General features: G+C 39.7%; 1 protein-coding gene across 3 annotated transcripts in view; it reads left to right on the forward strand.

The window, feature by feature from the left end:
- FRMPD1 (FERM and PDZ domain containing 1) overlaps window positions 1–16,261 on the forward strand; it is a 202,935-nt gene that overhangs the window by 131,744 nt on the left and 54,930 nt on the right. For all 3 annotated transcript variants that reach the window (XM_056518316.1, XM_056518318.1, XM_056518317.1), the window contains exons 9-11: window positions 1,672–1,791; window positions 7,307–7,443; window positions 13,448–13,574. In XM_056518316.1, the coding sequence (XP_056374291.1) occupies window positions 1,672–1,791; window positions 7,307–7,443; window positions 13,448–13,574 (384 nt within the window). The remainder of the gene's footprint in view (window positions 1–1,671; window positions 1,792–7,306; window positions 7,444–13,447; window positions 13,575–16,261) is intronic.

Raw genomic sequence — 16,261 nt, forward strand, 5'->3', positions numbered from 1 at the left:
AAGATAGCACATTTTAAAAGACCATATGCAAAATAAATAAATAAATAAATTAATTTAATGGAGCCTGTCACCGAGGTCTTACCTTACCTGGTGGCAACATGTTATATAGGGCAAAATAAGGTTTCTCACCATGTCTGGATGTCCTTCTGCCCATCTGCAATAGTGTGGATAACTAGTTTACAAAGTGTCCATCGTTGTATGCTAATGAGGCTCAAGTACTCATTTTGTGCATGTGACATCCCCAAGTAGTTGCCACACCACAGGCTGTAATTGCACTTACTTAAGTGTGATTAGGCGTGATTGGCAGCTGGGGCATGGCCGACCACTTTTCAATGAAATCTTGCGCAGGTCCAGTACCAGCAATATCTCTGAGCATTAAGCAGCTACGGTCTAGTGAGAGACTTCATGGAGCAGAGCGGGGCTGTCAATCACACCTTATCACACCTGAGTAGGCTTGATAAGAGCCTGATTAGTTATGATTACAGCTCGGGTTGCAGTGACTAGTTCGGAATGTTGCACACCCCTATGACTACTTGAGCCCCATTACCATTTTAAAACTTGTTTTCCACACTGTCATGGACAGGCAGAAGGACATCCGGATATGGTGGGAAATGTTACTTTACCCTATATAATATGTTGCCTCTTAGTGACAGGTTCCCTTTAAGTATATTTATAATGATGAGCTGCAAACCATAGTGCTCATACTAAACTCTATGTTCATGACTAAAATGCCAAGACAGCATAACTTCCCAAAAGTATGCACAAAGGAGAAATAGAGGGACGTCACTCACCAGGATACGGTGCAATTTTCTTTATTTCTTATCAACGGTGCAGAGACATGGAGCACGGATGCCAGAAGGTAGGACTAACTCATCAGTGGGAAGCTCCCAAACTAATCTCTGAGATAGAGCAATAGCCAGGGGCATCGCTAGGCTTTAGGCATGTGCCATAGATAAAATGATTAAAGCTCTGGAACTTTACTCAGCAGGCAGCAAGAGAATACACACTGATAGATGTTCTTTTTTTTAATCTGTTTCTATTTTCTTATTGGAATTTTTTTTATTTATTTCATTTATATGACATTATTATGGGAACATGCATCTTGCCTGAGCTGTTTTTAACAGCATTTGCATAGACATAATAGACTGGCCCAGACCGTATTCAAAAGAATGGGCGTTTTCTGGGTGTGCACTGAGACCTGTCCAGAGGTCATTCATTAGGGAACGGGAGGCTGTCCTCTTAGCTTCAGCTACCATGAGTGGGGGTACATCTTGTGTTATCTAAACACTGGTATCAGCTTTCACTGTAACCCCGTCTGTAATGGTAAGGATGGCCCTCCTTGAAAGTGATCTGTACAGAATAGGAAATCTTAGCTTAGTTTTAGGCCGAAATGGCCAAAATGGAATGGAACATTTCAGCATTATATTATAATATAGATAGTAAAATAAACACCATAAATTGTTTAAAAATAAGTTTTACGTAAAAACGTGTAGGTATTTTTCTGCTAACACATTCCCTCTATAGATTTTATGTTAACAATGCCTTCCTAATTTGTGAAATAAAATTGGTGCTTTATGGCCTGTGCAAAATGCAGCAACAAACCCTCCTGCACTGGAATGGCACGTTAGATGAGCTTTAGATTATTAAATCTAGCAATAATGTGTTTTGTAGGTGGTGCAAAAGAGAGAATCTCATGACTATAGATGTCTCTTCAGAGTTTGCTTTGTACCAAAAGATCCTCTAGATCTCTTGCAGGAAGATCCAGTTGCCTTTGAGTATCTCTACTTACAGGTAAGTACTACTTTAAAACATATTAGTTTAAATAGAGCCTGTCAACATGGCCTCATGAACTGACCTGCAAGATTTCAGGATTAATTTAATCCCTTAAGGACGCAGGGTTTTTTTGTTTTTGCACTTTAGTTTTTTCCTCATCACCTTCTAAAAATCATAACGCTTTCAATTTTGCACATACAGGCCCATATGAGGGCTTTTTTTTTGGCGTCACCAATTGTACTTTATGATGACAAAAATCATTTCATCACAAAATTTACAGCGGAACCAGAAAAAAAATATATGTGGGGCAAAACTGGGAAAAAAATTCCATTTTGTAACTTTTGGGGACTTCCGATTCTATGCAGTACACTTTTCATTAAAAATGACACCATATCTTTATTCTGTAGGTCCATACGGTTACAAGGATACCTCATTTATATAGGTTTTATTTTATTTTACTACTTTAAAAAAATTATAACTACATGCACCAAAATTAGTATGTGTCAAATTGTCATCTTCTGACCCATATAACTTTTTTTTACATATGGGGATGTTTGAGAGCAAATTTTTTTTTGTGCCTTGATCTGAAGTTTTTATCTATACCATTTTTGTTTTGATGGGACTTTTGATCACTTTTTATCCATTTTTAAAGGATACACAAAGTGACCAAAAATATGCAATTTTAGAATTTGAATTTTTTTTATGTGTACGCCTTTGACCGTGCGGTTTAATTAACATAACATTTTTATAGTTTGGACATTTACGCACGCGGCGATACCACATATGTTTATTTTTTTATTATGTTTACATGGAATTTGGCAAAAGGTGAGTGATTCAAACTTTTACACTTTTAGTCCCATTAGGCTAAGCTTCTACTTGTTTTTTTTTTTTGTGGCCCCAAAAAAACGCAAGAAAAAAACACCTGAAAAAACGCCACAGCATTTTCCTGCGTTTGGCGTTTTTTTTCTTGCGTTTTTTGCATTTGAGTGGAAATTGCATTTTTGTCCCCTTTGGCATTTTTTTTTTGGTACCCAAAATTTGTTGGGTACTAAAAAAAAAAAAAAAAAAGGATGCAGTAGTGATAGAAAAAACTGTCTTTTATACATTTTTAATTGTGTGTGTGTGTTTCACTTTTTTTTCTCTATTTTTAATTTTTTTTAGGTAGTTCTACTACTCCCAGCATGGAACACACTGTTCCATGATGGGAGTAGTAGTACCTGTATTAATAGACATATCGCCCTGGGTGTCAGTCGTGACACCCGATGCGAACGTCCATAATATAGCAGAGATGCGGAGCGGCTCTATACAGCGCTTGCATCTCTGCTCTGTACTCTATCCAGCCAGTGATGTGAATAAAACATCACTCATTCATATTTTCTGCCCAGAGTGGGGATTGGCTGGATGGTTGCAGCCAATCACCGCTCTCAGAGGGTAATATGAATGAGTGATGTTCTATTCACATTACTGGCCGGAGTATAGTGCAGAGATGCGGAGCGCAGGAGAAAGCCGCTCTGCATCTCTGCAATAGATAGGACAATCGCAGCTGTGATCTCTCCTTAATTGCAGGTACTACTACTCCCAATATGGAGCACACTCTGCTCCATGCTGGGAGCTGTAGTACCTGCATTAATAGACAGAGCGCAGCGAGTGTAACTTCTGACACCTGTCGCGATCTGTCTATTAATGCAGGTACTACAGCTCCAAGCATGGAGCAGAGTGTGCTCCATGTTGGGAGTAGTAGTTCCTGCAGTTAAGGAAAGATCACAATGGATGTCACTCCTGAAACCCACTGTGATCCTCCTGTATAATGTATAGATGCGGCCGGCCACTTTTCAATGGTCCCCTGCACTGACGTATACATACACCTATTCATATTTCCCACAGAGAGTTGTAATAGGCTGGAACCATCTGGCCAATCACAGCTCTCTACAGGAAATATGAATATGTGTATATATACGGCAGTGCAGGGGACCATAGAAGATTGGCCGACCGCATCTATACATTATACAGGAGGATTGCAATGGACCTGGGGCGATCTGTCATTTAGTACAGGTACTACTACTCCCATCATGAAACAGTATGTTCCATGCTAGTAGTAGTTGTACTACCTAAAAAATGGGAAAAAATTAAGAAACAGAGGGAAAAACACACACACTACATTTTGTATTATTGTCGGCTAAATTTTTAGGTCCCCACCTGCCCACAATTGATCCTTGTTTTCCTTATAAAAAAAAGATACATTTCGTTAGATACTATTTTTTCCATCACTACTGTATCTTTTTTTTTTTTTTAATGGTACCCTACGAAATATTTTTTTAAAAGGTTTCTCCATCACTTTTTTGGATCGCTAAGGTCCAAAAAAGAATAAAAAATGCCTGCAAAAACACCAAAGTTAAAACCCACATGTCATTTTTCTTGGCATTTTTTTTATTCCCATAGACTTCTATGGGAGAAAAATGCTACGATTTCAGGGGGAAAAACGCCATTGGTTCAACATGCTGCGATTTTGCAAAACCGCCAAGGAGCTAAAAAAAAGAGTGAAAAAACTCCAAAAGGATAAAAAAAAAAAAAAAAACGCCAAACTGAAAAATGCCAAGTGGAAAAATAATTTTGCGATTTCTCATTGATTTACAGCTGACATCTGGGATGGTTTAAATGTCCCTTTAGAAGCTGCTGCCAACTTTGACAGTGGCGATCTGAAGGGTTAATAGCCGCCTGTGGCGATCGCCGCATGTCGGCTATTAACAGCGGCCCCAGCTACAGGAATCAGCTGGGGGTCGACCGGTATGACGTGGGCTCGAGTTGGGAGCCCGCGCCATACACCGCTTGCTGTCTCAGGACTAGCCAGCTTGTATTTAGACAGCAACCGGTTAAAATAAAGACAATGGCCCTGATTTACTAGTGTAGTTTTCTTTGTGGGTTTAAATTCCCTACAATTATTTTTCTCATGGTATTTACTTAGGTTTCCCTACATTTTGCACTTTTCCATACATTTTAGTTTATTTACACCTGCTCTGAGCTGTGGGGTTTTCCTCAACTCAAATCCACTTCACATTTACAGTGAAAACCTTAGTATATATGTTGGGTTTTTGTGAAAATGTCGGGGATACTCCCCCTTTCCGATGACCATGCCCATTTCCCCTGACAGCCACGCCCCCTTTTTCATGTTTTCTCAGTAAAATGAAGAGTTGAACCATTTATGTTTTTTTTTTTTTTTTTTTGTTTGTTTGTTTTTTTATTCCAGAGCAGACAGAATTTCTAGCATGATGTGCCAGAATCTGGCGCACAACCCGTCAAAACATGTTGGGTTTACAATGGTAAATCAGGGCCAATGTTACAGGGTTTTGGGGGTATCCACCTATATCCCTGTGGTCCCTTACCCTTGTTACCTTATTGCACTTGGTAGGCCGATCCTACGTCTTCGCTAACTGGGAGCTAGAGTACATGCCTGCGGCAGTGCCTGCTTTTCTGCTACCAGCTCTGAATCTTGCTCAACTTGCAAGCAGATTCCTCTCAGCTGCTGCAGCACTCTTTTAATCAGGATCCTAACAAGCGTGTCCTCTCTCTGTTTTCTCTTGTTAACACTTATCCAAGATAGCTACAACTCCTCCTTTCCAGCTTTACTCATTTCTCAGTTCATTTGCTTTTATAATGAGCCATGTACACTTCATGTATTGAAGGGTAAAACACATTAATAATCCCAGTTAGAGATCCTAAAATGGATAATTTATAATTAATAAAAATGACAACACTGATGACACATACCTCTTAAAGGGGTATTTTGGGGAAACTCGAGCAGGAGTGACTGCCCACTAAGCCAACCCTTGACCAGACACTAATCCTGTGGATTGAGGATAAATTGAGTTCCCCGGAATATCCCTTCAACTTCCATTAAAGTGTACCTGTCGTTAACGAAAACTTTTTATATAATGTAGATTATACCAATATATGTATATTTGTAATATACATTGGTTACAAAATGTGTATATTTTTGTCCCTGCAGCTATTGCATGTGTGTCTCTGTGAGGAGTCCAAATACATCAAGTGAGGGAGGACAACAGGGCCCTATGCACTGAGGACAAGCAGGGTTCTGTGCAGTGAAGCTCTGTGACATGCCTCCGGATCACACATGAGGATGATTGACAAGCCAGGAGCCTGCACAGAGCCCTGCTTGTCCTGCCTTCACTTCCTGTGTTTGGACTCTTCCCAGAGACAAACAGATAATAGCTGCAGGGAAAGCAGTTTTTCACCCAAAAATATACACATTTTTTAATCAACGTATGTTACAAATATACATATAATAGTATTATCTACATTATATAAAAAGTTTTTGTTAATGACGGGTACACTTAGGGTAGGGTTACATGTAACACATCTGCCCTTCCCTGAGGTGTGTCTCCAGCTGTGTCCATGTGTCCTGCTTGCAAAAGCAATCCACCACTATGAACAGACTCTTACTCAGGGAGTAGGGGGAGCGGCTGCGATGTCTGGAGAGCTGCTCATCCACGCACAACTCTCAGGTCCCTCTGTGTCTGCTTGTAGCAGCGGACACATGTGCACAGCTGGAGGTACACTCTAGGGATGGGCAATAGCGCATCCACAGCGTAAAATATGCTGCGGATGCACTACGTGTGACCCTACCCTGAAGGACTATTCTGATGTTTTAAAATCATTCCTATATTGTTGTAGCTGTAAAGAAATTACAATATATTTACCTACCCGCTGCAGCTCCTGTTTCATTGCAGCTCCTGTTTAGTGTTGCTCGCGAATATTCGCAATACGAATTTTATTCGCGAATATTGCATATTCGCGAATTAGCGAATATTCGCGAATATAGCACTATATATTCGTAATTACGAATATTCGGTTTTTTTTATTTATTTTTTTCTTCACAGTACACATCACAGTGATCATCCCTCTCTGCTTCCAGCTTGTGTGGTGAACAGAAGGCTCTAATACTACTGTGTGAGACTGGTGTGCGAATTTTCGCATATGTGAAAATTAGCATATGCTAAGTTTCGCATATGCAAATTTTTGCTTATGCTAATCTTGTATATGCTAATTTTCGCATATGTTATTTTCGCATACGTTATTTTCGAATATGCGAATATTCGCGAATATATGACGAATATTCGTCCATATATTCGCGAATATTCGCGAATTCGAATATGGCCTGTGCCGCTCAACACTACTCCTGTTTAGTCTGTTTCACTGTAGCTCCTGCAAACAGTGATTGGCTGAGCAAGCAGGTCCTTCTCTGAGGTCTAATCTTGGAATCAGGCAGAAGGCAGAAAACGGACAAATCAGGAGCTGCAGCGAAGCGGAGATAGGTAAGTATAGTTTTGTTTTTTCAGTGGTCCTAGTAATAAAGAATTTTTGTTTTGCGGTGAAATACCTATTTAACATATGCAGAAGTTCACTGTTTTAAATTGCTGCATAAACTATGTGTATGAAATATCTATTTTTACTACATAACATATGAATATATATGTGTCTCCCAATTATCTGTCCTCTTATTGTTCTGCCACCAAAGAGCTGCAGTGATGTACTTCAGGAGAGATTTGCAGTGGAGATGAAATGCAGTGTTGCATTACGCTTGGCTGCTTTGCACATTCAGGAACGTATTCATTCTTGTGGGCAACCGCAGAAGATAACATTCAAATACATTGAGTAAGTAAAATGAATGGAAGTTGACAGTCAAACCTGTTGATACTTAAATCAATATTTAATAACACTTTGTGGACTCGCCCTCACTAGGTATCTTGATTGCCACCACTTTATATCTATAGCTATTAGATTACCTTGTTAACTTTATTAAGGACTACTGTCTCTTAGTTTAGTGCAAGTTTAATCTAACAGTAGCTATTATGATTATATTGGACTCAATAATGGTCTTTCACAACTCTCCTGGGGTAAACTATTCACTGTAAATACATTGTGGTATTGGCATATCTGTATGTATAAGTGTCAAGGGGCTCGCTGCTTTTAAACAATACATAGCCTCCCTGATGTTTCACCAGCAAACTGGCTTTGTCGAGGGTTGCGATACCTAAATCAAAACAACAGTAAATACTTACATGGTTCTATGCATAAATATTTATAAATAAATATGTTCATGCAGAGGCGTGGGGCATGTCCCTCTCTTCTCCTCACTGTGATTCCCCCTCCTCCAACCTCACTCTGCTGTGACTCACAGAGGGCTTGGAGAAGGCACAGCAGCTCTGGACCTGCCTGCAGCCCTGTAAATCCTTCATGGTGTCCATGACGTGTCGATGACCACTGGACACTGCAGGACTGCTATGTGTCCCCGGAGGCAGGGGGACCCCAAGTGGCCACTTTTTGACTGGCTTTTTCAGTATGAACTACTGATATTTTTTCTGATGAAAGTAATTGCTAAATATATTGTGTTTGCATGTTTTATATCATATGAAAAGTTAGTATATCTGACAGTACCCATTTTTTAAAAAACTTTTTAAACTAAATTTCAGACATCAAACGGTAGAGTAAACTTAAAATTCTCCAAAATGTTCTTATACACACTCTCCAAAAATTAATTAACTCTCCAACATTCCCAGATTAAGTGCATTAAATAAGCTTCTTCTCTCTTGCATTTTGGACACAGTGTCCTTTCTTAAACCCATTTTCTCAAGAAGCTTTAGGGTATAATAAACCCTATGATTCAATTTCCAGAAAGACATATGGTGGTTCATATTAACTGATGCCCTCTTAACCTTTTTAAAGACATCCTCCCATTCCTTCTCCTTTATACCTCTTACATTCTCCTCCCACTTCTTTTTCACTTGAAAATAAGCAAATTTCTTCTTTTCCTGTAACCCAAACTCATTACAAATTTGTGCCAACCCCTTCAAATTCCCATCTTCAAATAAATGGAGTACCTTATCGATACCCTTCTCTCTCCAATTTTTGAATTTCGTAATTTTCAAAAATTCATTCATGTGCATATTATTCCATATTGGTGTGAACTCAAAACTCCCAACTGTGGTGGTCATGGGTGAGGTCCGCAGCCACCGCTACGCTGGGGTTAGCTACTTGGTTCTTGGGGGTATTAACCCAGGGTCGGATAGTATTAACCCTTAATGTCACGTGACGCCACTGTAGTCTTGGTATCTCCCGGGGTACTACAGGTCCGGGGAACTCCGTCTCCCCACAGGCTAGCAAGGAAAGAATTGACTCCACACTAGGTTGCAGTTTAACGGAGGCTTTACTAACTTGAAGATAGGTGGTACAATCTTCACAGCGCTCAACCAAAGTCTCCCAAAGGGTTAACAGACCGTCTCTAGAGAACCACACAGCTTGCAGTGCCTGGACTTGATATTGCATATATGCTTGGCTCTTACGGCCGGACTAGGAGTTTTAGCTCTGCGCTATATTAGGCTTGAGATTAAAGTCACTTACTGAAGTGTCGGTTGATTTGTGGCTTTTCGCCGGAAGATAGTGACTTGTCCTTTAGGAATTCTCTGATCAAGGCTGAAGTAAAGGCTTGATATTTCTCCACTCTGTACTCTGACTGAAATGAGTTGATGATTCTTCACTCTGAACTCAGCTTCTCTCCTGAACTTCTGCACTCCTGAACACCTGCACACCACTCCACTCCTGAACTGCTGAACTCTCCAGAACTCCACCTAGACTGAACTACACAGGAAATGCCACCCCTTATGAGGGAAGGCTAAACTAAAGCCCATTGGCCAGGCAGATGTGTATCATAGAGTTGTCTGTCTCGCCTTTAGGATTAACAATAAAGTTACATACAAGCAATAACATAATACCTTACACAAAAGTTTAGTCTAGCCCTCAGTCCTCCACTCTCACATACCCTAACTGAACATGAGGTTGCTAGGTAACATACTTAAAGCTACAAATAACTAATAACAGATTATTAAGTTATAACAGTGCAAATACATATTAGAAATGGTTGAGTCCCTGCAGGGGAGCCCCCAGGACACTGGAGGTCTCAATCTGACAGGGCCTACAATACCTTGACACAATGTACCTGTACTGGGACACCACACAACAATTTTCTAAATTTCAACCACCTAGTGCTTGTATACTCAACTCTTTACTAAATTCTCTCTTCCCTAATTTCCCACTCTCTAAAAACTCCCAAATGTCTACCCCTTTAATCCCCTTTACTCTAAGTATCTTAATCAATAGTTCAACTTCTTGTGTAATATATATTATCTGTGTTACTACATAGTAGTAATAGAAATTGAGAACACCCAGACCCCCTTTCTCCATTTGAGGGTTCAGGTAACAGCTCTTAAGCCGAACTTTTTTCCCACCCCATACAAACTCAGTTATCTTCCTATCTATCTCCTCAAAGAATTTATTTCTAATCCCAATTGGGGTCACCCTAAAATAGTGGAACACCATAGGTAACTGTACCATTGTTAGGACAAACGCTGTGTCCGGTCACACTGGCCGTGAGCACTCTCCATCTGTTCTCCGGTGGGTCCGGGATTTGCAAATCTTGGGCCGTCACTCACCTTCTTCTGTTGTGTCCTCAGTACTCTCTCATCGTCGTGCCAGAGCTCTAAGATTTAAAGGGCCAGTGCGCCCTTGAATATTGTTTGCACCTGTCCCTTCTCTATAAGTATGTGCCCCTCCCACAACCCCTTGCCGGATCTTTGTGTGCCTAGTGCCCTAGTGAAGGCGTTTATTGTGTCTTGCCTTACCGCGTTCCTGACCTATCTGCTCCGTGACCTGACCTTGCTCCTGTGCCGCTTGCCTTTTGACCCCTTGCTAAGTCCATATTCTCGCTACCGTGCCGCCTGCCCTGACCTTCTGCTATCCTGACTACGAGTTGTCATATTCATCCTGTGCCACATCTTCTTCTTAGCAGCCTGTGTGGACGAGTCGTGTCAGGGGTAGTGACCTGGGTGCCGACTGCCGTAGAAAGTCTATCCCACTTTGCGGCAGGCACTGGTGAAAACCAGCGGCATCTTAGACTCTGCTCCGTGACATGGCCCAAGCCATCATCCACACAGGCTCAGCGGATCTACTACCTCCTTGCAGCTTGCAACCATTTTTACCAAAGCAATTTTATCAGTCATATATAATGCAAATTTACTCCAAATCTGACATTTGTTTACAATTTTCTCCTTCAACGGGCAGATATTCAATTTCTCAAATTCTTGAATATTATTTGAAACTATTACTCCAAGATATTCAAAATTCTCATCTTACTTTAATATTTTAATATTACCTATTGGTCTATCTATGGCTTTATCCAATGGGATAAGTGCAGATTTCTTCCAATTTATTTTAAACCTTGATTTTTTGCCAAATTCTTCTTCTTTCCCCATTACTCCTATAACACTGACAGTGCCCATTTAATTCATGCACATAAGCCTTTTAATGGTGCTGCAAAAATAGTTTGGCATAGGTATCCTGGTGCCATTTGTAGCAGTAGCTCAACTGTTTAACCCCTTAAGGACCAAGCCCATTTTAACCTTAAGGACCAGGACAATTTTATTTTTGCGTTTTTGTTTTTTTCTCCTCGCCTTCTAAAATCCATAACTTTTATATTTCCATCTACAGATTCATATAAGGGCTTGTTTTTTGCGTGACCAATTGTACTCTGTAATGAAACCTCAAATTTTTACCATAAAATGTGCGGTGAACAAATTATTTTTTAGGGAGGAAATTTAAATAAAAACCACAATTTTGCACATTTTGGAGGGTTTCGTTTTCACACTGTACACTTTACAGTAAAAATAACATGTGTTCTTTATTCTGTGGGTCAATACGATTAAAATGATACCCATGGCTAGAGACTTTTATATTTTTGTACCGCTTACAAAAAATCGTAAACTTTTTGTACAAAATCAGTAATCTAAAATCACCCAATTATGACCACCTATAACTTTTTCATTTTTCCATATATACGGCAGTATGAGGGCTAATTTTTTGCACCATCATCTGTAGTGTTTATCTATACCACATTTGCATATTTCAACTTTTAGATAATTTTTTATTAATGATGTATTAAATAAAATGTGACTAAAAAGCAGCATTTTTGGACTTTTTTTATTTTTTACGTTTACGCCGTTCACCATATGGGATTATTAACATTATATTTTGATATTTTGGACATTTATTAACGCGGCGATACCAAATATGTTTATAAAAAAAACTTTTTACGCTTTTTTGGGTAATATGGTAAAAACGGACAATTTCCATTTTTATTGGGTGAGGGGATTTTCACTTTTTTTTAACTTTTTGTTTTTACATTTTTCAACTTTTTTTTTAACACGTTTTATGTCTCCATAGGGGACTATCTATAGCAATCCTTTGATTGTTAATACTGTTCAGTGCTATGCATAGGGCACAGCACTGATCAATATTATCGGCTATCTTCTGCTCTGGTCTGCTCGATCTCAGATCAGAGCGGGAGACAGACGGAGGCAGGTGAGGGAACCTCCGTCCGCCATTACAGATGATCGGATCCCCGCGGCAGCGCTGCGGGCGATCCGATCATCTATTTTAACATGCACACTGCCGCAGATGCCGTGACTGTACTGATCACGGCATCGAGGGGTTAATGGCCGACATCCGCGCGATCGCGGATGTTGACCATTACCAGCGGGTCCCCGGCTGCTGCTAGCAGCCGGAACCTGCCGCGAATGACGCGAGGACCGCTCCGATGGTCACGGTCATACACAGGACGTAAATGTATGTCCTGGTGTGCTAAGTACCACCGAACCAGGATGTACATTTACGTCCGTGGTCGTTAAGGGGTTAATGACAGTCAAGCTCCTACTAAAATAGCTGGATTGGAAATTCCTCTGATCTCAACCATTTAACTCCTCAGATGCCATGGCTAACAGCAACTGCGGCAGCCAAGTAGTTTTACAGAAAGGGGACTTCCTCTGTCTCTGACACCACTAGAACATGATCAAAGGGTGCTGATGGCTTTCTGAGGCAGCCAGGGGCCTAATGAAGGTCTCCAGCTCTGCCAGGTTTTTACACATATGTCCCAAGTTGCATACTAAAAGACCGCCATATTTTGAGACATTAGAAAGCAAGGTACTAACTCTTACTTTATGGCTGTACCAATTATGTTCAGTAGAATTATATGGGAGAAATATGGTGGTGTGTAGAGCCATAAAACAGACATGTTTGGCTCATTTTACAGCTAATAAATGTGTGAGAACACATACTGACTGTCATATATATTGAACTTTATAAATTCACATGTTCTCGTCTCCTTATAAGACTAATAAATAGTATAAAATGTTTTACAAAGCCTTATTTTAAAAGAAATCCCAAGCCAAAAAAAGTTTTACATTCACATTTTATTAAAAAATTATCCGATCTATTCCGATGTACTGAATTTTAAATTATCCGATCTATATCCGATCTTATATCCGATTATAAGAGCTAGTGTTGTCCATGCTATGTCTGGTATTGTAGGTTATATTATGGCTTTTACAATAGATGCATACATACTGACAACTGTATTACAATGTATGTAGTGCAATATTTCATGTTCTTCTGTCTCCTTGTACCCTGGTAATGTGACTAAAAAAATACACTAGTATAAAGGAATTGGAAGTAAGGACATACAATTCTTACAGCAATAATATATTTTTTACAAGTAAAATGTGCACATTTTTTAACATGCCCACATTTCTTTTTTTTTTTTTTCCACTAGAAAAGACTGGGGAATAGATAACTTTTTATCTCCAACCCTGCTTCGGAATATGAGAGGAAAAGACATCAAGAAGGCTATCAGCTTTCATATGAAGAGGAACCAATGTATTCTTGAGCCAAGACAAAAGGTGAACAGTAATATTTGTTATGTGTTACAGCTGGTTACATCTTATGCTAAAGGATCTATGCAAGTAAAAACAGCCTGCTTAGTTTCCCAATCTTGTCTGTGGTTGTGTCTGGTGTTGCAGCTCAACCCATCCAAGAGGATGAGGCTGAGCCACTAATACCAAGCACAAACCATAGAAAAAAGTTACACCGTCTTCAGGAAAGAACCCATACCTTTAAAAAAATTTTAACTACCCCTCTAACGCTACGTTTCTACTTGTTTTTTTGTGGCTCAAATCACAAGAAAAAAACACCAGAAAAAACGCAACAGCATTTTCCTGTGTTTGGCATTTTTTTCTTGCATTTTTTCTGGCGTTTTTTGCATTTGAGAGGAAATTGCATTTTTGGCCCCTTTGGCATTTTTTTTGGTAACCAAAATTTGTTGGGTACCAAAAAAAAAAAAAAAAAAAGGATGCAGTAGTGAGGAAAAAAAATTTATTTAACGAAGTTTATATTTTTTATAACGAAATTTTTATTAATTTTTAATAAAGTGTGTGTGTGTTTCACTTTTTTTTGCCTCAATTTTTTTTAAACATCTTTTAGGTAGTACTACTACTCCCAGCATGGAACAGACTGTTCAATGATGGTGGTAGTCGTACCTGTACTAATAGACATATCACCCCAAGTGTCAGTCGTTACACCCGATGCAATCGTCCATAATATAGCAGAGATGCGGAGCAGCTCTATACAGCGCTCGCATCTGTGCTCTGTACTCTGGCTGGCCAGTGATGGGAATAGAACATCACTCATTCATATTTTCTGCCCAGAGTGGGGATTGGCCGGATGGTGGCAGCCAATCCCCGCTCTCAGAGGGAAATATGAATGAGCGATGTTCTATTCATATCACTGGCCGGAGTATAGTGCAGAGATGCAAGCGCTGTATAGAGCCGCTCCACATCTCTGCAATAGATAGGACGATTGCTTCGGGTGTCAGGAGTGATAACCGCTGTAATCTGTCATTAATTGCAGGTACTACTATTCCCAACTTGGAGCACACTCTGCTCCATGTTGGGAGCAGTAGTACCTGCAGTTAAGGAAAGATCACAGTGGATGTCACTCCTGACACCCACTGTGATCCACCTGTATAATGTATAGATGCAAGCGGCCACTCTTCTATGGTCCCTTGCACTGCCGTAGATATACATCTATTCATATTTCCCACAGAAACCATTTGGCCAATCACAACTCTCTGTGGGAAATATGAATAGGTATATATACGGCAGTGCAGGGGACCATAGAAGAGCGGCCCGCCGCATCTATACAGAAGGATCGCAACAGACTCGGGTGATCTGTCAATTAGTACAGGTACTACTACTCCCACCATGGAACACACTGTTCCATGATGGGAGTAGTAGTACTACCTAAAAAATGTAAAAAGAAAAAAAAAAAGTTAAAAACACACACACACACTACATTTTTATAATTGTCGGCTACATTTTTAGTGTCCTTCCCGACCACATAAATTGATCCCTGCTTTAAAAATGGATAAAAATTTTGATATAAAAAAGATAAATTTCATTAGATACAATTTTTTCCTTCACTACTGAATCTTTTTTTTTTTTTATGGTACCCTATGAAATTTAATTAAAAAAGGTATCTCCACCACTTTTTTGGATTGCTAAAGTCCAAAAAAGAATAAAAACCGCCTGCAAAAACGCCAAAGTTAAAACCCACATGTCGTTTTTCTTGGCATTTTTTTCACTCCCATAGGCTTCTATGGGAGAAAAACGCCACGATTTCAGGGGAAAAAACACCATTGGCTCAACATGCTGCGACTTTGCAAAACCCCCAAGGAGCTAAAAAAAGAGTAAAAAATGCCAAAAGGATTAAAAAAAGACCAAACTGAAAAACGCAAAGTGGTAAAAGAATTTAGCGATTTTTCATTGATTTACAGCTAACATCTGGCCGCAGCGTTTTTTTGGCCGAAAAAATGCCATGCTGCAGAATTGCCGTTTTTCTTGGCGTTTTTCCCCAAAAAAATAAAAACAAGAAGAAACTTAGCCTCAGTGGTGCATCTTAAACTTAATAAGCAGCAGGTCAAAACCTTCACCAGAACCCGCCACCAATCCTTGTGTCCTGATGCTTACAATGACTTCGGCCACCTACAATCTATATATTATTAATGTGTATCTATATAGCTCTGACTACAATTCCTTTTAAATGTTGCACATGGGACTTTGAATCCCCTTAGACACTAGACCCACAGTGTACCTGCAACTTCTGCACTCCCATTATAGCAATTCTTATTACATTTAAAGGGGTACTCCATAGGAAAAAAAAAGTTAGACAGAAAAATGACTTCTATTTAAAAATGTTAAGCCTTCCAGTACTTTTCAGCTGCTGTATGCTCCAGAATTTGTGTAGTTCTTTTCAGTCTGACCACAGTGCTCTCTGCTGACACCTCTGTCAGTGTCAGGAACTGACCTGGGCATGAGTAAATCCCCATAGTAAACCTCTCCTGCTCTGGACATTCCTATCAGGGACAGAAATGGCACTGTGGTCAGACTGGAAAGAACTACACAACACTTCTCTGTAGTATACAGCAGTACTGGAATGCTTACGTTTTTGAATAGAAGTAATTTACAAATTGGTATAACTTTCTGGCACCAATTGATTTAAAAACAATTTTTTTTTCCTTTGGAGTACCCCT

The sequence above is a fragment of the Hyla sarda genome, chromosome 1, assembly GCF_029499605.1.
Source record: "Hyla sarda isolate aHylSar1 chromosome 1, aHylSar1.hap1, whole genome shotgun sequence".
Classification (NCBI taxonomy): domain Eukaryota; kingdom Metazoa; phylum Chordata; class Amphibia; order Anura; family Hylidae; genus Hyla; species Hyla sarda.